Source organism: Pyrgilauda ruficollis, unplaced genomic scaffold, assembly GCF_017590135.1.
Source record: "Pyrgilauda ruficollis isolate IOZ18807 unplaced genomic scaffold, ASM1759013v1 scaffold8, whole genome shotgun sequence".
NCBI lineage: Eukaryota > Metazoa > Chordata > Aves > Passeriformes > Passeridae > Pyrgilauda > Pyrgilauda ruficollis.
Window position 1 is genome coordinate 12,526,814 of NW_024529932.1, and position 22,451 is coordinate 12,549,264.

A 22,451-nucleotide genomic window follows, 5' to 3' on the forward strand; every position below is an offset into this window, starting at 1 on the left:
AACCCCAACTCTCAGTCTGTCTTCACAGAAGAGGTGCTCCAGCCCTCTGATCATGGGCATAGTTCTCACACCATTCCCACAGTCCCCCTTTCCTTCTGGTGCTCCAGTGTGCAAACCTGGCAAGAGACCTGATGCCCATCGTGGGACTTGAATATTCTTTTGCTCAAAAATCTGAACAATAAATAACATCATGAGTGAGGGATGTCACTCACAGTGCAAAAGATGCTCCACAAGTGAATGTGAACTCAGACAAGCATGCAACACCTCCTCAATGCTGCTGACAGCCAGTCTGTGTTCACACATTTTACCACAGCAATTAATTCAGTTAAGTGTGAGCTTGTTTGTCTTTACCAAAAGAAAAGGCACCACTGGTTTTATGCAAGTAAAAGCCCGACTGTCTGGATGCAGTTACACCCCTACAAAGACACTTAGTAGAAAGCAGAAAATTTGGAAGATTTGCTGCAGGTACAGATTTTCTCACTTCTTTATGGGAATAGTGTAGAGCAATAGAATTAAATTGATCTCTGAATCTAAACCAGTGGAAATACAGCAATTTTTCTTTTTCATTATGAAGCACAGCAATCTTTGTCCATAGATACACCCTTTAGACCCTTCATGAACTTTCGACACTGTACTTTTGGGAAATCTTCGCCTTTCATCAATTTCATCTTTTCTTGTCACTTTAGCCTGTCTAGTTCTACACTACAGAGGAAGGAAAGACCACAGAGATCTCTATTTTCTTGGACTGCAAATGACTTTTTGAGCTACTAAAGATTTACACCCCATAGCAGCTGCCAGCCACCAGAGTCTCAGAAGCCATGGCCACAGGAGAGATTCTCCAGTGTTTTCCAGCTTGGAAACTGAACAGGTACAACAGACTTTATACCTCCTGAAGCACAGCTGTTCAACAAAATTAATGTTACTAACTTTCTTTTGACTTGTTTAATCTGTCCCAGTTTAATTCTGATTTAGCCAACTACAAAATCTCTGAGTACATACGCAATAAAATAAACACAGCAATTCACATTAACAAATCAGCATTTGCAAAAATAGGAATGCTATAACAGCAGCTTAGCTCCTATCCAAATTCTCACGTAAAGCTCCAAAGAAACGCAGCAATCAGGATTATCCTGAGGTCCTCTGGGCTTAGTAAAGAATGACAGTCTCACAATGCTTTTACTGTATTTTAAATGTTGATCTTGCTCTGCATTAGAGCAGGTTAAAATCTTTCAGCCAAACATTCTAGTCAACAATCATCCTTCTTAAAAGCATGCAACAGTGGAACATTATGAGTTTTGGCTATTTCTGCAACATTTCAGCTACATTTCTATTAAAAAACATATTTTTTGTTGGCATTATTGTAGAAGCAGGGCCCCCATAAGCTTCTGCAATATATTGTAAAGAAGGGAAAAGAGAAAAAAAATAAGGAAAACAGTTTTTTGTATAAAGAGCACCAGCAGGCTGTGAGGCTTAAGGGCTACTGTGCTGGGGTCACCAAGCACTCTCTTTTCACAGATACAGCTTGTGATGCGTGCATAATAGCTTATTACCTCTAGCTTGCAATACAATATCTTCAGCAAAATACTTGACAATGGACCTCACTTTCATAAGAAATTCCTCAATTTCTCAAGTTGGGGCTGCCCAAGCCCCCAAATTTAGGCATGGTCTTAATACTTCTCTTATACTGGACCACCTGGGAGCAAGAATTACCAAGATAGAGAAATTCGGGGAGAATTTGTAACTTTATGCAGAAATAAGAAACCCAGAAAGGAAAATTAATGACAAAGTCCACTTGCTGTTGATGACCAGGAAATCATAAATACAAAAGAGCTGTTGTTGGATAAAGCAGCACAGTATTAGTAAACGAAAATGCCTGTAAATGTTCTGGAAAGGAAATTCCACCTCAGCCTTGCTACAGGTACAGTGAAAGTCTTCTCTGTTCAGGGATAGAAAGGGGCCAGTGGAGGAAGGACTTTGTTTCCAACACACCATGGCATTTACATTCATAATTAAAATGCCCTCCTCTAACCTATTTAGCTCATCTTTCTCTGAATGCTCTGCCTTCCTTTGCCCCTAGGGCAGGCTGACCTATTTCATCTTTCAAAGACTCTCCCAAGGAACTTTATCTCACAACTTCATGCATCTTCTGTGGATGCTCTGGCTGAGTCAGCAATGAGAATAAGGCATTTCTGGGTTGCAGTTCTTTGAAGTTGCCTTAGGCTTTTACCTTACAATGAGAGTAAAAAAGTGTGTGAAATGTGCTTATTCCAGCCCATTGAGTGGGAGCCTTCAGTCAGGATACCAACCTCAGACCAGGTATCTACCTGAATTCATTATGATTTCTGCAGTCATGAAGCAGACTTCAAACACTATTCTGTCTCACTGGGAATAACATGGAAGAAACAGTATTATGACCATGCAGGACAAAAACAGGATCATGGCAAAGTCAGCAAGCCCAGTCTGATGGTCATGCTGCAAGGAAACAAAATTATAGATCCATCACTAAATGGTGATACAGAAAGAAATGGGAGAACATTTGCCAATTCTCCCATTTGCCAAAGCCCAGATATGGCCCTCATGGTATTCTCTGTCCTATGGAATCAGCAACAGTTGCAGCACCTTGTAAACAGAAGTGCTTGTTTCAAAAAACACTCTGCATACTTGGACTCAACATCTCTTGAATTCACTATTTTGTTGGTGACATTTGTTAGTTCCAGAAAGACTTAGCCCAACTTCTTTGGCACGATTACGTGAAGATTCTGCAGGGCAAAATTATAATCTAAAAAGACATATGCTGTATCAAACATACCCTTGATAGTTAAGAGAGGGACAGGATATTGTATTTCCTCACAGAGATCCACACTCAGAACAGATTCTCAGCATAAGGAAAAGGTGCTTTCCTGAACCTCTGCACTTCTAGAGGAACCAGCTGGGATAATAATAGAGAAGGCTAAGGAGAAATGACAGGGCATCACCCAAGCTGTGGAAACAGCTTCATTTCACTTTCATTTATTTTAATGTAAGGCATATTAGACCAGAAGGAAAGGATACAGAGCAAAGCTCTTTTGCAGGGCTGCCAGCATTCACGTCAGATAGAAGTGTAGCCTCCAACCCATGCTCATGTTTGGGCTGTCCTTGCAGAGAAAAGCCAGGACAAGTCAGTTTGGGTGTAACATCCTTCAGCTTGTCCACAGGACCAGCAAACCCGCCTGCCTGGGCTGTCTCAGGAAAGAAAAGGAGTTCCTTGTGCCCCAACAGCAGCCACAGACATGGCTGAATTTGTAACTATCAACAGGTTGTCTGAAAACAGCAGTAGTATGTGTGGGGGGAATAAATATACAAATACCGGACAAGCAGCAGAGTATTTCAGCAGTAAATTATAGACTTCTACATTCTGGCAGGGTGGAATTTTATGAGGCACATAAAAAATGGGATGTATTTAAAAACAGCCCAGATTTATTATTTTCACTGATTCTGCATGCTGACTTTCAAAACACATGGATTAAATCAGAATGAAAAGATGCCTGCATGATTGTCTTCCGCATGTATCACAAATTAATTCCCCTCAGTAAGAAGCAGAGTTTCCAGTTCAAGGCCTCATTTGCATTATATACGCTTTTATTAATAGTGCAGATAAAGAAATCATTCTGAATAAAAGACACCAGGATCTGACAAGAGCCACTGGGATCAGTGAAGAGGATTCACTGCACTGAGTGATCTGGATCACGGCTTAAGCACCACATGGAGGTACAATATCGACTTGAGCTGGTCCAAGTTCATCCATCCAGGAGTAAATACAGCAAACTAAAGTAAAAGGGTGGAAAATACTATCCTGGGCTGTGACAACCCTCACATACCTGAGTGGGTAACAAGCTGTATGGGGAGATCCCAGGGTGCCAACTGCAAGTGTTAATGAGCTATGTAAACAAGGAACACTGAGTCAAATCAGAGGTGTTACTACACCTGATTAGCCTCTGGTCCAGCTGGTACTAAACCAGTGTTTAGGTCAGCTTTCCACAGTGAAAAAAAGGGATTTTGACAATAGTGAAAAAAGTACAGGGCTCTGGGCTCCACCTGTTAAGTGTATTAAAGAACTGATAGCACAGGTCTCTTCACTGTAGTTGACAAAGATTTTGCAAAATCCCTGGTAACTAGAAAACATAGGCTGAAACTAAAATGGAGATCTTTGCCAGAGATGGCAATTAGCTAGTGGAACAAGGCTATAAAATCAGTGATGGATTCTCCAGATGGAGATTGTTATACTCCCCAGGACTGAATGTTTCACAAACTGGAATTAATTCATGGCATAGTGCAAAAAACTAAATTAGATTAGTTCCAAGCCCTTTTACCTAACAAGCTGTGACTTTCTGAACCTGCACCTAAGGAAAGTTAGCAAAGACACCATTCAAGAATGGCTGCACATCTAGGAAAGGAAACGTTTTCTAAAGATTATTATACTTGGCCAACTTAAAGCATTCAGAAGTTGTGAGTCAGGGCCCCAAGCATCAAGCAACTGGCTTAAAAATACTGACATTTTAAAAGGAAAAAATACTGGTTCATTTTTATTTGCCTTCTAGTTGTTTTGTCCTTTAAGCATCAAGGTTCAAGCTCTGCTCTGCAACTGTGATGTCCATAAAACAGAAGTCACTAAATCTAATTTATATAAATGCTGAGACTACCACAGCATATGACTCTAGGATTTCTTCCATACAACACCAATTAATTATCTTGAAATTTACAATAAATTTCAAGATTTCACCCCAGTGATTATAAAGGCAATGTTTCTTTTAAAACAAGTCATGTGCAAAACAAAAAAGTCAAACCAAAAAAGGAAATTAAGCAGCAGCTACAGTTATTCCATTATCCTTCAACAGCCTCTGGCCAGCACTGGTCCATTTCCAGCCACATTTCCCTTGCCAAAGAAGGATTGTGGGGAAGTAGGGGTTCAGTGACCCTTTAAGTATTTTCCACCCCTGGTATCTGTGAGTGCTTTTTCTGGATTGATGCACTCTGTGTTTCTCCTCTTTTCTGGAACACAGAAGACTCTTGCATGGTCCCTGTCCAGAGGATGCCAGGATGGATGGGCTGGGGGCCTGATATGACCAAGACAGAGGGAAGGAGATGCTGGGGCATATGAGATTCCCATCCGACCACGAGCAAAGTTCTGTTTCCATCAGCTTCTTTCCCAGACAGTCCTGATGAAATGAAAGCTGAAATTCCTTACCTCACTTGTTCTTCTAACAGAAAAACCAGCCTCTCCAAACCCTACCCCTACTGTTAATTAACCTTATGAAACCAGGCAGTCCCCTATCTCAACCTGTTCTGTCAAGGTCCTCCATCCCAGACAGCTGGCAGTGAGCGTCTCCAGAACTCAGGTAAGGGGAGAAGCAGTGAGCAAGTGCAGGGCTCACAGGAAGGTTTGTGCTTGGGAGCACCCCAGGAGAGTAACACAGCACTCCCCCCTGCACCCAGCTCCTCCAGAAGGGCTCAGACAGTGACTGCTGCCCAGCCAAATCCTCAAGTAAAGACAGGGCTGACATCCCTGAACAGATAACCTGCCTTTATCCTCTCCAAAGATTGAAATACTTGGCACAGAGACCACTTTATGAAATTGCATTTTAACCATTCCAGACATGGGCAAGCCCATCCTGTCAAGCAGCCCAAGATGCATACAAGGACGCACTGGAGCACAGCTATGAGATAGAGAAATGACAAGTAATGAATAAGCACACAGGGACTACAGTCACCTTCTAAATGCTTTTGTCAACCAAGTCTTCCTGGATGACAGGACCATACAAGACCTGGGACCAGTCACAAACTGGGAAAAGCACAGAATAAATTAAATGAGTTTATTTCCTGGTTTTTAGTGACAGCAGTTCATAATAATTGAGAAAAAGTCCAGGTAATGAAGATTTCAGTGTGCCAAAGGAAAGTGCAAGGTTGACATCCCTGTGTTAAAAATTATAGAGAAGCCTGAGACAAGGATGAAAACCATCACTTTGCTGAGACCCAGAGGCTCACTGTCTGATATCTGAATACAGCCAGATGTTCCCCCATCCACTGACAAGAAACCTCCCGAAAATCCAGGCAGCACATGAAGGGAGCCAAGAAGGACCTGAAAACGACCACTTGTACATCAGGATCCAGAACTGCCTTAAGTGAAGCACAAGAGACACCACACACCTTAGAGCAAACCCAGCTTTGGTGAAACAACCCCCAGCCATGCCAACCCCCCTGTAGCAGATATCCCCCCTGCAGTGTGATTTGGTGATTTGGTAAATAATGCTGCCTTGTCAGAAATGAGCAGTGACCACCATGACGAGCCAGTGGATTTCTCCCCACAGCTGCTGGGGTGATCCAGCCTTTGCTGAGGAATGGCATGGAAATCTGCACTGAATCAAGGGGGTTTGTCAGCATTAACCTTGCTGATCAGGCAACTGGGAAAAGCTCTGGAAGTGGCCCCAAAGAGTTTTCCATTTGACCCCACTGATGTTCCTAGTTAGCTGAAGCAGTGCATGCAGCACCCAGCTCCACTCACCTGCACAGACTCAGAACACTCTGTGGCTATTGAACCAGCATTTTCCAAAAGTGATAAAAATACCCAAACCAGCTCCTTTTCTGTGGGGATGAATCTTCTGGGCGCTGGTGATGTTTGTTAGCACCACAAAGAACTGCAGGATAGCATGACCCCAGTTGCCCTCACATCCACATAGGTCCTTCTTTGTATAAACAGGCATTTCTGCAGAGGTCTTAAAAATAACATCTTGCTCTAAAAAAATTGCATAAACTCTGCACAATGGCCATACATGCAGCTGCAGAAAGACTCAGCAGAGGCCTGCTGCTTGTCAGAGCCACCTTGCCCATCACTGAAACTATACTTTGAATTTCTACCTGTCTCAACACAAAACCCATCTTTTCTGCAAACATGGAAAAGCAGAGCATTCCCCCCTGCATTTCATGCCTTACAAATGGTGGACAGAAAGAGCCAGGTCAGTTGCGCCACCTTTTCTTTGTGCCTGTTTTGTGGCAAAATAACTGTGCAACTTAAGGTGACGCCAACAAAATCTTTGGGGATTCTGGAATCAGTAAAGACCCAATGAGGGTCTTTACTGATTGCAACTGGAAACTGCTTGCAACATGGAAACTACCCACATTCACACCAAACAACTTCAGACTTCCAAACCCAACAAAACAACTAAGTGTCTGAGAAGTCAAACAGACAGGGATGAGACAAACAAACACTTGCATTGAGGTCCAGCAAGGAAAAGAAGCCCTTAACACACCACCTCATCTCTGGAGGCAGGATCTGCACTACTCGTGGGGATCAGCTCACAGCCAGCAAACACTGGATTATTTTTAATGCGCTTGGAATAAACCTGTGCTCACAGGGAGGCCTGCCATGAGGGGCCCAGTACCGTGAAATCCCCATGTGAGCCCTGTGGGAAGATGTAAGCAGCACATAGTGGAATATAAGCTTTACAGAGTCCTCTGGGAGATGCAGGTGCCACCGCCAGCTGGGCCTGCCATCCTGGCCCCAGGATGTTATGTCCCCACTGCAGGGTGTGATGTCCCCACCCTGTCCCTGGAGCTACAGCTCACTCTGGCTGTGTCTATCGGAGGCCCAAGCCCCACAGACACCCAGGCAGGAGCAGGTGACCCTGCAGACCCACCCCCAGCAGCCATTACCTGCTGAGCCCGTACTCTGGGGGCGGCTGGTAGCGGACGAGGGCCAGCTCTGCCCGGGCGGGCTGGGGGGCGGCGTAGGCGGCCTTGAGGACATCTTGTGAAGATTGCTCGCCGTAGAAGAGCCCGTGCTCCTGCGCCTTGCTGCCTGGGGCTGCTGCCTTGCCTTTGTAGGGGTACTCGGGAGGCGGGCCCCGTGGGTCCGTGGCCTTGCTGGGTTGTGGGGCTGCCTTGAAACCCTTCCCACCACCTGGGGCTGGGGGGTGCTGCTTGGCCCCGTTCCTCTCCAGCGAGAGCTGCATGATCCTCTCGCTCAGCGAGCGGACGTGGCCCTGCTTCAGCTCCTTCAGTGCCTCATCCTTATGAGCCTGCCCGCTGTTGGCCCGGTTCACTGTAGGCCTCCCCTCCGTCCTGGACTTTTGGCCGGAGGAGCCATAAAATCCCGGTGTGGCGGCGTTGGCTGATGGTGCGGGCTGGCCACGGAAAAACTGAGACTGGGCTTTGGCCTCCTCATAGGTGGGGAGCTCCTCGGTGCTGTGCGGGGGCTGCGAGGCCCGAGGCTGCTTCTCCATGGCAGCACCGTCCCCCTGGTGCTCCTGCCCCTGTGGTTCCTGCCGCCCTGACGGCTGGACCATTGGCAGGTCTTCGGGAGCAAGGTTTTCTGCGGAAGAGAGAGTGCTGGCAGTGCTGTTGGAGGGGCCGGCGCTGCCCGTCGCCTGGTGCTGTATGGCCAGCAGGTTCATGTTCTCGCTGGGGCTGCCATACCTCAGCCGCTCCTGGATCAGGCGCTGCAGGACGGTGCCGGCTGCCACCTCCTCCGCCCCTCGCATCTCCGCCTCTGGCACACGGCGGAAGCTGGGCGGGCGCAGGGTGCAGAGGGTCTCCTCGGCTGGACAGGGAGAAAAAGGCGGCCATTAGCTCTGTTGTCCAGGAGCTCTAATTCCCCCTGCATTTCTTCCCTTCATACATCCCACAATGGTGACCCCGTGCCCAGGATGCACCCCATGGGCAGTGTCCTGCCAGGATTCTCCTGGCAGCACAGGGGTCATGGCTGGAAGCCAGCAAAGGAGGCAGAGCACTACTCCCTGCTCATCCCCCACTCCTATAACCTAATTCTGTTTGGCAGTGACCCTTAGGAACACATTCCAGTCCCCTCCCTAGCCTTCCCCTCCATAATAGTCCATGCGTCCAGTGCCCACAGCTCTGAACCTCCCTCTAAGTCAACAAGGGACATTCCATGTCACAGGGAAATTTGGTATTTTCTAACATGGTTAGGATAGGATAAGATAGGATAGGATAGGATAGGATAGGATAGGATAGGATAGGACAGGACAGGAGCCTACAATGGTTATCTCGTCCCACTGCTTGGCCAATTCAAAGCTAAGAAAAAGTTTAAGAATTTTATTAAGGGACTTGTCAGCATGCCTCTTTAAACACCGACAGGCTTGGGGCATTGAGCACCTCTCTAGGAAGCCTATTTCAGTGTTTGACCTCTCCCTGGAAATGGCTTGCACAATTTACAGAGGCAGCCTGCATGGCAACACCAACTGCTGTATTTTTGATGGCAAAAGGTGTAAGTGAACAGTGTGCCATGACAAAATAAAATGTGTCACAGAAAAACAGTGAAATGGAATTGAAAATGAAATGGTCCTAAAGGTCTGAGAATAATCTGTGTTCTGGCATCTTCCTCTAAAACTGCAATTTCCCTTCTGGCCGAAAACACTATTTCTAAGGGAGTCAATACTAACTGCTGCAATTTTACAAGGAAGGCATTAGGGTTATAGATGTAATGCCAGCATTAAAAAAATAAAAGGACAGATTAGCTACATAACCCTAACACAGGCTACTGAAGTTATTCAGAGTCAATGGCACCATGTTTGCACCTACATATGCAGTGGGGCTTGCCTGGAGCTAAGCATCAAGAAGCATTTGTACAAAGCTCTCACGCACATGGTGTGATTCTTGGGGTGTCCTGCACAAGGCCAAGAGTTGGATTTGATGATCCCAATGGGTCCTTTTCAATTCAGCATATTCTATGATTTAACTATGGCTGAGACCTCTGGAGTCCCTCCCTCCTGGAGCCTTCCTTCCATCCCAAAAGTGCTGTAAGATGTCTATCTGAACACTGAGCTCAGACGAATGTTCCTGAAAGACTCCAGTGCAGACAAAAACGAGAAGAGCCTTCCAATGTCCCCAGGCAAGAAGGAGGTGCTTTGTGCAGTTTGGCTTCTTGAGGTCACTCTTGGCAACTTTCTCTCTCCTGCTGTTCCAAATCTCAGAGGAGTTTGTCAAGGCTTACATTTGTTTTTTGGCATTTGAAAGCAGTTTAAAAGCAAACTTTCTCTTGAGGTCTGGTCATTTCCCTGAGGTTTCATCAGTTACTACACATGCTGTGGGATAACTTATATACAACCCAAATGCCAGAGGGAAGGAAAAGTCTTTGACTCTTAACAACGATAAGAGGTCATTTCCACTAACATTTCTGTGGCAAAGCCTTAAAGATGACTGTGGGGCTCAAAAGGGAGAGAAAATTCCCAGGCTGTTTCACTCTACACCTGCACTAGGAGATACACCTCTCCTGCTGTCCCTGTAACAATGTTATCTGCCTGCCAGCCTCACCCTGGGGTTGCACCCTGGCCACCAGCTCTCAGAGGATGTCAGCTCCTTGGGATGGTGTCTGAGGCAGGAAGATGCACAGACACACGGCGCATCTCCATCTACCTGTCTGCTCAACAGCCAAGTATCCAGCTGCTTTAAATGTCTCTGCAGTTACTCTTGCTGCTTTGCTCATGTTATCACAGCACACAGAAGCCTCATCACATTGGACATTTTCGCAGACAAGCAATAATGTCTCCCCAACACACCAGAAAGCTTACAGTCTAGGTTGTTAGACAACACCTGAGAAAAGCCTAAGGAAAGGGGATAAAGCAAACATCACACAGTCAAGGCAGTTCTTTACAATACATCAGGATTTTCACTTCCGTGCTAGTCATGTTATCATCCTTATATCTGGGAGGTGTACTTTAAACGGCCTATTATTGAAGTCCAGAAGGATTGACCACAGTGAGTTTTCCACAGTGCCTATGGTCTCGCTCCATCAGCAAAACAGCCACGGAAATTGGTCCAGCTGTGCAATGAAAAGCAACTATGTCCTGAAGGACAAGTGGAAATTATGCACCCTCCACAAATAGAGGTGACAAGTGATGGTGGGTCACAGCACACAAGTCAAAGGTAACTTTGTCTCTACGAAGAATGAGAAGCTGGCCTTCAGCTCTTTAAATATTACTTGCAAATTGTTTAAACTACTCAATTTATACTTTGGGAAAAACCTGGAAATAAATGCATTGGGTTCATACAGAAGTGTGGCCGTGCACTTACCAGCTTTTTCTTTGGCACTGATCACTTCAGCCGTTAGCGGGGACACTTCATGCCTGCCAGCAAACAACTGGTGATCCTGGTAGAGAAAGCCCGAGTCTTCCAGTACCTGGACTGGGCTGGTAGGCTTGTAACAAACAGATGTGGAGCCTGTAAAAAGAAGAAGGGAATGCCAGTAAAAAAACAGCATGAACGACAAAATGTGAAGCCATGACTTATGACAATAGTTAAAAAAAAATTCTTGAGCGTGGCTAGGTGCTGAGAAGCCCTTCTGAGGCCACTGAGCAAACCATCTCTTCAGTCTGCACTTCCCAAACAACACATTAGCTCTGAGGAACAAGAGGCAAAACACCAAGTCACCAGTGCTGTTTCATGTATTGACCCAGCCTGGCCTACAAGGTCCTCAGTCCAGGTACAAAGAAAGGTTTGTAAGAGCCAACAGTGAAAAGTCACAAGCTCACAAATCAAGGCATAGCCCCAGGACATGAAATCAACAGAGCCATGGTAAAACTGAACAAGGGAGTGGGTAAAAAGAAGGAAAGGTGAGGACACGGCTACACATTAAATAGGGCTATAGTCTGGGAAAGGTCTTACCACAAAATCTGCTCATGAGTAATAGTTTAGCAATACAGAAAATTGCTGAGACATAAAATACAACCAGTGGTATCAAGGGAGAGAGTTCATAAATCACTTTCTCCAGATGTTCTTACTACAGTAAGGAGCGGATGTAGCTGGAGGGCCATGGGAATCTGCGCGGCAGACCAAATGCACGGGAGCTGCATGCCCCAGCCCCAGCATCCCACAGACACTGATGGCTGGACTGCGTTGGTTTGGGCTAGGACAGAGTTAATTTTCTTCTCAGTAGCTACTGCCGGGCTATGTTTTGGATTTGTGCTGGAAACATTGTTGATAATACAGGGATGTTTTAGTCTCTGCCGAGCAACACTTACACAGCATTAAGGCCTTTTCTGCTTGCAACTTGGCAAACAACAAGGGTCATCCTAAATCTGTTCTCAGGGGTGCTTGTTTTAACAAACTGATACAAAACACATCACAGCAGTGTTAAGCCAGGAATGATATTGGTTTGATCCTATATTTCAAACCACAAATTACACTGGCATTCAAGACTATTCAAGAAAGATACAGACTGTACAGGGTCCAAAGGAGGGCTGCAAAGATCATCAATGGGTTATAGAACCTGTTCTGAGAGGAAAGGCTGAAGGAGTTAGGTCCTTTTTCCCCAGAGAAGAGAAGGCTGTGAGGGAGCTCTCAGTACAGTCTTTCAGCATTTAAAGGGAGGCTACAGAGAGGAAAGAGGCTCTCTTTTCACAAGGAGCTACAGTGAGAAGGGGCAGCAAGCACAAATTGCACTAAGAGATGTTTTATCTTGACATAAGGATGAAACTTTTCACAGTGAAAACAATCACTCACTGAACAACCTCCCCAGGGATGTGGCAGACTCCCCATCACTGGAGGTTTTCAGGATGCAATTAGACACTGTCCTAGATAATCTCATCTAAATTGTCTCCTTCCCTCAAAAGGTTAGATCAGATGATCTGCGAGGTCCCTTCCAACCTGGTCTGTTCTACGCTTTTGTGATTTTTACTTTCTCATTTTTCTGAGAACTTACTCATTTTGTAAAGAGAGGCTCCTTGATGTTCAAACCCTGGAAATGAGCATCTCCTGGCTGCAAGTACCCTGGCACAATAAGCACACAGCAGACTCACTCTCCATTCACCCCACTGGTTATCACAGGTTTTAGGCTAAGGGAATGGTCATCGACCTCTAACACCAGCAACTGCCAAGGACTTGCTTGAGACTCGCTTGAGCAGGAGACAGAGTGCTCAAAGTGGCACTGGTGATGCATCCAGCCATCCCTGTGGGACAGGAAGCCCACAAGCATAGGGATCCACAGCACCTCACTCTGCAGGAGAAACAGCCATCCACGAATGACCTGGATTTATTAATCCTGACTGCTTGGTTTGTGCTCAGCTAACTGCATGCTGCCTGCATATATTACACAGGTCATCGCTAACCCCATGCAACTGCATGGAGCAAGGCAACAGGGGGATGACAAGGGGGTAGGATCCTGCCTGTCCTTTCTACAGGCATGAAGATACTATTTTCTTCTGTGCCAAGAGGAGAGGAAATAGGCATTTCTGCAAAATGTTAATGAATTCATCACTTTACCATTCATATTATGCATGAATGTGTATGGCAGTTATCTATATTTAGAAAGCAAGAGGGAAAGATTGCTTGCTTGAGTAGATCTAAGCCATATATGTACGTGAAAACAAGCATAGGAGACTGGTCTGTAAATTGTGCTGATGCTGACACAGACCCAAGAAAAATCTCAAGTACTCTAATTTCCAAAATTATTGGCCTATTCTGGTAGAGAATAGGATTAAAGACACCCTTCGTTGCTCCTCCACACACAGTGTCCTGCCTTGGAATCTGGAATCCTGCATATTCAAACCCAAGCTTGTTTTATAAATTAAAAGTAGATTGGGGTGAAGCAAAGAAAACCTACACACCCAAAGAAGAAGACAAGCAGCTTCAAGCACTACAGGCAACCTGGGCAGCCAGCAGATACTGGCTTGGCCCCACCACTCACCAAGCAGAATTCAAAAGAAGTAAACTGTTAGTAAAACTGTACTCTCGCCTTCTGCATTTCGAGTCTGTAGGCACCCTTGGGTCACAGTTTCAAACTTTACAAGATGGAGAACAAAAACATGGCTTTTTCTTTAACAGGAGCAGAAATTCTCACCTAACTACTTGTCCCTGCTTGTTGTGGCAGAGCAATATTCTACTAAAATCAGGACTGGTAAATGCCAGCATCTGCTAAACTGTTCAGTTTCTGATCTCTGTTATATCACAATCAAAATCAAGTAGTCCCAGTCCAGGCAGTTACTACTGGACTGTGCTGTACCCATATTGATGTTTTATCATCATAAAATGATGTCATGATGTTTTATGATGTTAAAAATGATGTAACGATATTTTATGTTCATTCACAGTAGGTTTTAATAAAATGTCAGCTGTAACCCACACAGAAAACCAGTCTCTGTGCAACACAGAAAACAGTTGCCAATAGATCAGTGCTTGGCACACAGCCACAATCCAGATCATGGGCAATAAGGCACCATTTGAAAGCTTAGTGGAACCTCACAAGCCATTTGGAGCAAGGCACAAGCTTTATTTCTTTTTCCCCTTGCTGTCACTGGAGCCTTCCAAATCCCAGCTTTCCTCTGAAGGGAAAGACTTTATTACATCCAGCTCTGACATGGTGCAAGGCACCCAATCCAGTGGTTAGGGACTTGTTCCCTTCCCAGACCTCCTCATTCCTCTACAATGCTCACCAGAAGAGCAATTTTCATCCCTATAACGATTCCTAGTGCCAGAGCAGTGGTGCCCAGCAGCCAGGAGTTAAGAAGCCAGTTGAGGACAACCTAGAGTGAAGATCATCACCCTGCCAGGGGTGTGTCCCTGGGGAAAGGCTTTTTACCCATATCTAGCCCAAACAAGCCACAAACCACCAGCTGCTGCAGCTGCTGCCCCATGTTTTGTGACAGCCACTGCCAAGAAGAACTGACCTCATCATGCCTGTAGGTGCCTGCAGGCAGCTTCCAGCTGTACTGTGTCCTCTGCTCTCCATCTCCCAAAACCAGCCCAGCCCCCTCAGGCCCAGAATGCCAGGATGCAGCCCAGTCCACAGACATCATGCCTTCAATTGCCATGTATCTAGTGTCTCTTACATCCAGCTCTATAACGCATGAGCATATTTCTGGCCCAGTTCAGTCCTTGCTAAATTGGGTAGCCTGATCCAGGCCTTCATTTCTGCATCTCTACCAACTCTCCTACATCTAAGTGACTGCCTGACACCAATGCATTTGTTTTCCTTTACTTTTAGATAAGCATGCATTCCACTGTACAGAAGCAGACGTACAATCATGGAGGTTACTGCACAGCAGTGCAATTCATTTGAAGATTCAGAACTATTCAAATGAATCAGCTGCTAAGATTAACACTAGACAGTCAGCCAGGAGGACCCAGAGACAGTGGAGCAACACTCAAATATTTCCTGTTTCTGATGTGGCTTCAGTCTGGTTTTGAAAAGGATCTAAAGCAAACCACATAGGAAGCTCATTGCTGTGACATGAGAGGAAAACCATGTTTTTAAAGCAGTAACAGCATCCCCAAGAAACAAATTTACAAAAACAGTCAGAGAAGATGTACCAAACTGTACTATTACTCTCATCTTCAGTAAAAACACCAGAATTTGCCAGTTGTGAAAACACAGCTTGCTGCTATTTAGAGGCAACACCTCAAGGCAGAGACCAGGTAATGAGTTTCTGCATCACACCCACTGCCCACCCAGGTAACATAATGTGGCTGCCCGCAGCACAGCCCATGCTGCTGGCATGTATGACTGCTCCTCTACCACTCAAGAGCCACCCAGCCTAACAAAACCACAGAGCTGACCTTCAAAAATTCCTCTTTAAATCTGTACCCTACTGACCAAGTCGCTCAAAAGAGGCTGAGGTGTTTCAAATATGATCCTAAGCAATCATCTGAAATTAAAAAGTAAGTAAGGAGGCTTTACACTTTCCTATAAATCCTGCCACAGTATGCAAGGGAAGTCCAAAAATGACAGGAGAAAAACTACATCATTTCCAAGCCCACATCTGTCCTTCTGTATCACAGCCATGCCAAAAAGGAGGATAAATACCTTATTTGACATTTAAAGTATTTTCTCTGCCCTGCTGCAACATAAAAATTTCAGGTCAAAAAAGGAAGAGAATTATTTAAGGGAAATAACAAAAGGACAGTAAAGCACTCCACGATCCAAAGGGCTGCACAAAGACTGTGCCATGAATTCCCCAGGGTGGACCAATCAGTCCCTGCAGTGGGTCACAGGGACCCTCTGTCGAGGCTGGACACCCCTCCACGTGCATCCTGGCCTATGAACCCTACTTTCTCTCCCTAGCATTGGCCCAGTCTTGGGAGCAGAGATTGCCACACCCCAGCCACACTGCCTGCCACTCTCCCAAAGCTAGGAGGAAGACTTGAGTTTCCTTTGGCACAGAAAAAAATAACTCACATGTCTTGCTTCTTGGTTTAAGTATAAAAATTGGACTCCTAACAATGTCACAAAGGATGCTTTTGGTACCTCCAACAGTGCTGGGATTCTTTTGCAGCCACAGCTCCAATGAAGTGCAGGGGCTCAGGCAGGGCTCAGGCAGCCACTGGTGATTACTTTCCATCAGCTCCCCAGTCAATGCATAAGTTTTCTAGGTCACTTCTGGGGTGGCTGACTCATCCTCACACCCCATAATTCTGCTTGTGAACCTCGCATCCACTGCCAGGGCTCCTGAGCCCTGCGAGGACTCAACAAGCACCACTAGTATCATTTCCACAGGAGCAGAGCAATATCTTGCAGGACAAAAATCCAACATGCATAATGCACACCAGATGTGAGTGAGCAGCACCTCTCATTTCCCACATGAAAGTGAGAGAAGCTGCACCCTTGTACCTGGCAGGATTATCAGACTGAGCTACGCCTCCACAACTCACTGCTCTGGGGAAAGAGATCCTCATCCCAGTATCAGCTCCAGGATCCACTCTGTGCTGTCCCAATGCTCAAGAAGAGTTTCTGGAATCACCCATCCTTGGTACTGTCATTTCACTCTCCAGAAAGTGCATTGTCCAAGAAAGCACGAGCAAGACTAATGGGAATAGGCAACAGACTCAGCCAAACCCTGTCTCTCCCAAAGAGTTGTGCTAACACGTCCAAATTTAACTGCCTACAAGGATGAACACTCTCCATGAAACTTCAGCCTCACGTGCTTATTTTCATATATACTTCCCTTCAGCAAAAACCAAAGCAGGGGAGAATAAAACCTATGAGAGAAGCAAAGCAAATGTGCTTTGAAAGCAGCTCCCAAACCTGGCATGAGATCAGATGGATACAGGAAAGAGTGGAGCCAAGCCTGCCTCCCTGGGAGATCCCCTCGGATGCCCACACTTCTCTGCCTTCCCGATGGAAATCAGGTGTGCTGGCGTGTAGGGGCAAACAGTGCCCATCACCACTCTTTTATCTCAGATGGTAACAGGTTTTATAATGCTAGAATAACATGCTGGTTTTTCCCCCTGACCCAGGCACACCCCAGAAGAGAGGCAGGATACAGGCAGAGTATTCTCATCACACCTCCAGGTACCAAACATTACCTGAGCATTAACCTGATGGAGGAAAAGATGCATATTCCTTAGGAGGCTGTGTTAGGCTTTGCAAAAATATGTGCATTTTTAAGGTCTCTCTATATTATAAGCTACACATTTGCCTTCACAGCTATAACATTGCGTCTACAAATATAGCCAGCCCAAATTTATTCGAAGAATTGAATCAATAATTGAAACTCTTGCTTTGATCAAAGTGCCAGTGGCACAATGACAACTCATGTCAGCACGGCTGCTCTGAGATGAAAGGATAAGTATTATTCAGAACTGAAAGTAGGGGAAGAAATTCCTGGTAAAGAGTGAAATACAAAGGCTGACATGGAGCTCGCGAGTGAGACAACACTTCTGCTACAGCCGCACCACTTGTCAGCCCAGTAACTGTCTGCAGACATTTTCACAACGCTATAAATTCTGATTTCCAAGCAATAAAAAAACCTCCAAGATAAAAATTCATCACATAAATTCTTAGGGAAGGAAATCTTCCACTGGGGGAAAAAAGCAAAACCATCAATCAGCTACAACTTACAGAGAAGACACTTGTAGAGCAGGAGTTTAAGCCATGATAAATTTTGCTGTACTTACTGCCTTTAAAAATGATCATGTTACAGAAAAGCACTGGCATGGTCCGTGTCACTCCGATATTTAAGCCCTTCCATTAATTAACCAGAAGTGAAATAGGACCTAGGTCTGTGGATCATTCAGTCGTAGTTCCTTGTTACTTCAGGCAACTATGTTATAAAATTCCCTTCTTGAACTGAATAAACAGCATCCTGAAGAAGAGGAATTTTTTCACCCCATTTGGAGGAGGTTTTGGGATCTCTCTTCCTCAGACACACACAAATATTCCTCTTGGTTCCCACTCACAGTCACAGACATTGCTCTTTATCCATATTTTTCTTTTTTTTTTTTTTTTTGCCAGTGGTGTCCTTTAGGTTAAATAGCTTTCTCCCTGAGTCATTCCCACAAGCTTGCAGTGTACAAAGGAGCCTGGGATAAGGACAGAACAAAAATAGTACAAAGGCTGTACAGTACTCTCTAACTGAAAAGGCGGGCATTGAACTCTATCATATGGATTTCTAGAGTTTTTCCATTTTTTTAACACAAGCAACAAACCATCCTAGGGATCTACAGTTCTTCACTTGATCTGTGTGAAGAACTGCTAAGATAACCCTAGACTAAGCAGAGTCTTTGCACAATTCTTAAGTGTCATAATTTAAAGCAAAAAGACATTAAACCTTCTTCCTACCAGAATATATATTACAATTATGATCCTTCCATTATTAAAACATTACATCTAATTTATATTCAGCCACTTTTAAAATGCAGAAATTTAATAAAGGTGTTATATGTAGAAGTGCTAACAAGATAATTGCCTGTAGTTCTTGCTCCCAGATGGCTCAGCTCAGATTTAGAACAGGGAAAACCACAGCAACAGGCACCGGTGTGGAGCCATCATACCAAAGCCAGCCTCAAAATGGTGCTGGTCACAAGCAGGAGGACACATCCTAGAGAATGGGACATGTCACTAGCAGGGACTCTCTGTCCATCCCGGCTAGCCACCACAGGGAGGAATTTCACTAAAAGCATTTAAAATCATTAAATCATTCATTAAATTAACTTAAATTAAATTAACAATGTCATTATTTTCCAGCCTGAGACTTGGTCACTGGAGTTACTGTTGTCTAAAGCATATTTATATTTGTGTTAACCAACATGGTCAGAGCAGATAATCCCAAGTGCTGCTCAACTATTTAACCCCATGCTACGTGTCCTTGAGACATGCCATGCCCCTGTAGATCACCCCTCTCCTCGGCTGGTGCTGCCTTGACATGTGCTGGCTGCCTTTGCCTGGTTTGCACAAAAATGACGTGCTACAGCTTCAAGATGTGGAACAGACATGCATCAGGAAAACCACAGCCACACACTGTGGCTGGACACACATCTGACCTGGACAAGGCCACTGGAAGCCAGCAAATGCTGCAGGACTTCCTGCCACTACTGGGTACACCTTACTGCATGGTCAAACTCTGCTCTCGCATGCACCAATCCAAACCTGGAGCAGTTTCACTGGCTTCTACAGATCCACCTGCGATTTACACTCACAGTAGCATCTCACCTACTCAAAAAGTCACTAAAATGACCAAAAATGGACATATACATTTCCTAAATGCAGCATTTGGACAGAAAAGTTGCCCAAAGAATTTTTTAGAGGTAATGTTGTTCTTGCTACTATTATTTTCTGCTTCCATCAATTTCTACTTCTGCCCTGAGTGGAAGGCAGGCCGTTCCATTTAAAAATTCAGGACACAAATGGGGACCAGATTACATATATCCCAAAGCTGCCAAAAAGCAATTGCTATATGAAACCAAAAATCCTCCTGGGATTTTTCTCAAATCCACAAAATATTCCCGAGCACTAAACTTTCCACTGGGACTATTACATTAGCAGATAGTCTGTGTGTGAAAATCCAAGTATGCAGCTGTCCTCCTAATGGTTTCCAGGACAAGAAGGCTGCACAGGGCAAACACTCCTGCCTTAGCACCAAATAACATTTATACCAGACCTGGCCTTTAAAGCGAGTTACATGCCTATCAGTGAGGAAAAAAGGCACCGTGGACTCTTTCCTGAAGGAAAGCTGCAATAGTCAGCAGTAACATCTCCACATAATTCTGAAACACTCGTGTGCACAGAGTCTGGTTGTGCCTGACCCTCTCCAGGCTGCTGCTGGGATCCCTTCCAACCCCTTTAGGTGTGTCTTTGCTGGAGAAATGCAAAGCCTTTGGCTCTGTGCTGGCGTTTCCTCACAGAGGAGCTCTTGCAAGGAGCACCACAGCTGGATCCGTGCATCCATCCCTCCATCCAGGGACTGATGCAGCGGGCTTGGTCCAGGTGGGAGGCCAAGACTTGGAAACTGCCTTCAGGCCTGCCACCAATCCTGCAGATATCTGAATTAGGAGAGACCACACATGCCCCTTTGGATTGAAGCTGCCCTCCTCCAGCAGCTGAGTGCATTCCAAAAGAAGAGGGAAAGCAAAGTTTCCCCCGCCAAACGATGACAGAGAGAAAAGGGGAGCAATGGACATCAGGATAAATGAGAATGGACATGCAGGTGACTGGGGGGGTCCCAGTGGCCCCACACAGCCTGGGGAAACTGGGAAGTCTAGCCCCAGCAGCACTGTGGGGCACATACCTCCCCTATTTAACAACCTAAAACCAGCGTCCCCAAATCCATCCTCTCACCACTGCTCCAGTCGTGGCTGGGGATGAGGACGGCTGGGCAGGACACGGACCCTCCATGCAGGGCCATACCACACACCCAGCACAGCCTCAGAGAAGGTTTTACTATGGGGTCTTGTCAACCCAATAGTCCCTGCCCTCACCACTTGGACATTTCTGGATAAGGTATTTATAGAACCCTTGGAAAAGCTTTTCTGGCCATTAGAAATGATTACATATATGTACACAAATATACATATAAAAGTAAATATATACACTTGGTCTGTATTTTATTTATATACCATATACACAGCCATATATGTCTATATTTATGTAAATATATAAAATATATAAACAAACCTACATCTATTTAGATATATATTTAGTATCTATATATAACTATATACATGCACACCTGTTAGCAGGAGTGGCGCTGCCAGCTAGCTGTGCTCAGGAAAATTCATAGCACTCATGCTCACTGCCACCCTTCTCTCAGGAAGCCCTTAGGCTTATTTCTTATTTCTATACATAAAAAGACATAACCTGAACCCAGTGGATGCACAAGAAGGGCCTTGCAGACCCTCAGCCATCAGATCCTTGTCTCTGCCGGCAGCTGCCCACATCTCCCGGGATGCTCGCACAGCACCAGGAAAGAGGAAAAAAAAAAAACAAAACTCTTTCCATCGAAAGAGGAAAAAGCCCAAGCAGCGACCTTCCTGTACTTAGAGCTATGAATCACAAAACCTGGCAGAAGGATTCGGGTTAAATTCACGTNNNATGCTGATTTTTTTTTTTTTTTAAACCGCAGTTTATCTTTGTTCCCTGCATGGGTAGGAAGGTTAAATATAAAAAAGTTCCCTCTCACCATCCTCCTGCAACAACAACGTGAGAAAGCTCTCTCCCGGCGTGGGAGGCCCCTCCTGCGTGTCCCCTGCGGCCGGCGCTGCCGCCCCACGCACCCGCGGCACGGGACGGGACGGGGCCGGTGTCCCCGCTGGGTGCTCCGGGGCCGCTCCGAGTGACAGCCCGGCGCTGGGACCCGCGGGGACGCTGCGATCGCTGCTGCGGAAACCGCAGCGGCCGCTCCGAGTGCCGCTGGAAACATTCCCCGCGCTCCCGGCCGGCGCTTCGCTCTTCCCGGGAACGCCGGGGCGGCGGACCCGGGCGCGTTCCTCCCTCGGAATATACTGCGGACACCCCGCTCCGACCGGGGCTGTTTCGGGGCGCGCCCCGCGCTGCTCTGCCTTCCCGGAGCGGGGAAGATTCCCGGGGAGGACACCCGGAGCGGAGGAGCGGGAGCAGCGGCGCCGCCGGGCCGGCAGCTCGGGTCTAAGGGAGCGCCGGGCCGGCTTAGCACCGACCCGGCCCCGCTCCGCACCGCCTGCGGGGTCCGCGCAGCCCGGGGCAGCAGCGGGGTGCCCTGGGTGCGGGAGCCGGCGGAAGGCTTCCCAGGCCTTCCCGCATCCTCCCGGGAGAGCGCGGGGCACGGCAGCACTCACGGGCGGGCATGAGAAGCGACATCCCGCCGCGGCACCCCCGCACTCCCCGGCGCGCTCCCCGGCACACACGTGGACACGGGCACCCGCACCCCCCATGCACAGACAGACACACGTGTGCGCGAACATGTACGCACGGACACGCAGCCGTGCGGGGACACACAGACGCTGTCTCCCTTCCCCGCCATTACCTCCGGCTCCGCGCCCCGCCGTCCCCGGCAGCACCGCTGCCATCCGGCCGCTGCCCGCCCCTCTCGGCCCTCCTGTCGGGGAGTGGGGGGGGAGGCTCGTTCAGCAGAGCCTCGCAGCCCAGGTTGCAGGCTCGCAGCTTCATCTGCGAGCCTGCAACCTGGAGCCACTGAAGGGTACGCCCGGGGTGAGCCTGTGTGGCAGCACGGCTGCCCCGCCTCATGTCTGGGGATGCTCGGGATCTAAATCCCGAC

At 46.6% G+C, this 22,451-nt stretch overlaps 1 protein-coding gene across 1 annotated transcript in view; it reads right to left on the reverse strand.

Annotated features, from left to right (window-relative positions):
* AMOTL1 (angiomotin like 1) overlaps positions 1 to 22,250 on the reverse strand; it is a 54,384-nt gene extending 32,134 nt beyond the window's left edge. Inside the window, exons 1-3 of the mRNA XM_041487287.1 lie at positions 22,200 to 22,250; positions 11,062 to 11,208; positions 7,687 to 8,572 (exon numbers count right to left, since the gene is read on the reverse strand). Coding sequence (XP_041343221.1) covers positions 7,687 to 8,572; positions 11,062 to 11,208; positions 22,200 to 22,242 — 1,076 coding nt within the window. The 5' untranslated portion in view covers positions 22,243 to 22,250. The remainder of the gene's footprint in view (positions 1 to 7,686; positions 8,573 to 11,061; positions 11,209 to 22,199) is intronic.
* Positions 22,251 to 22,451: the final 201 nt, after the last annotated feature.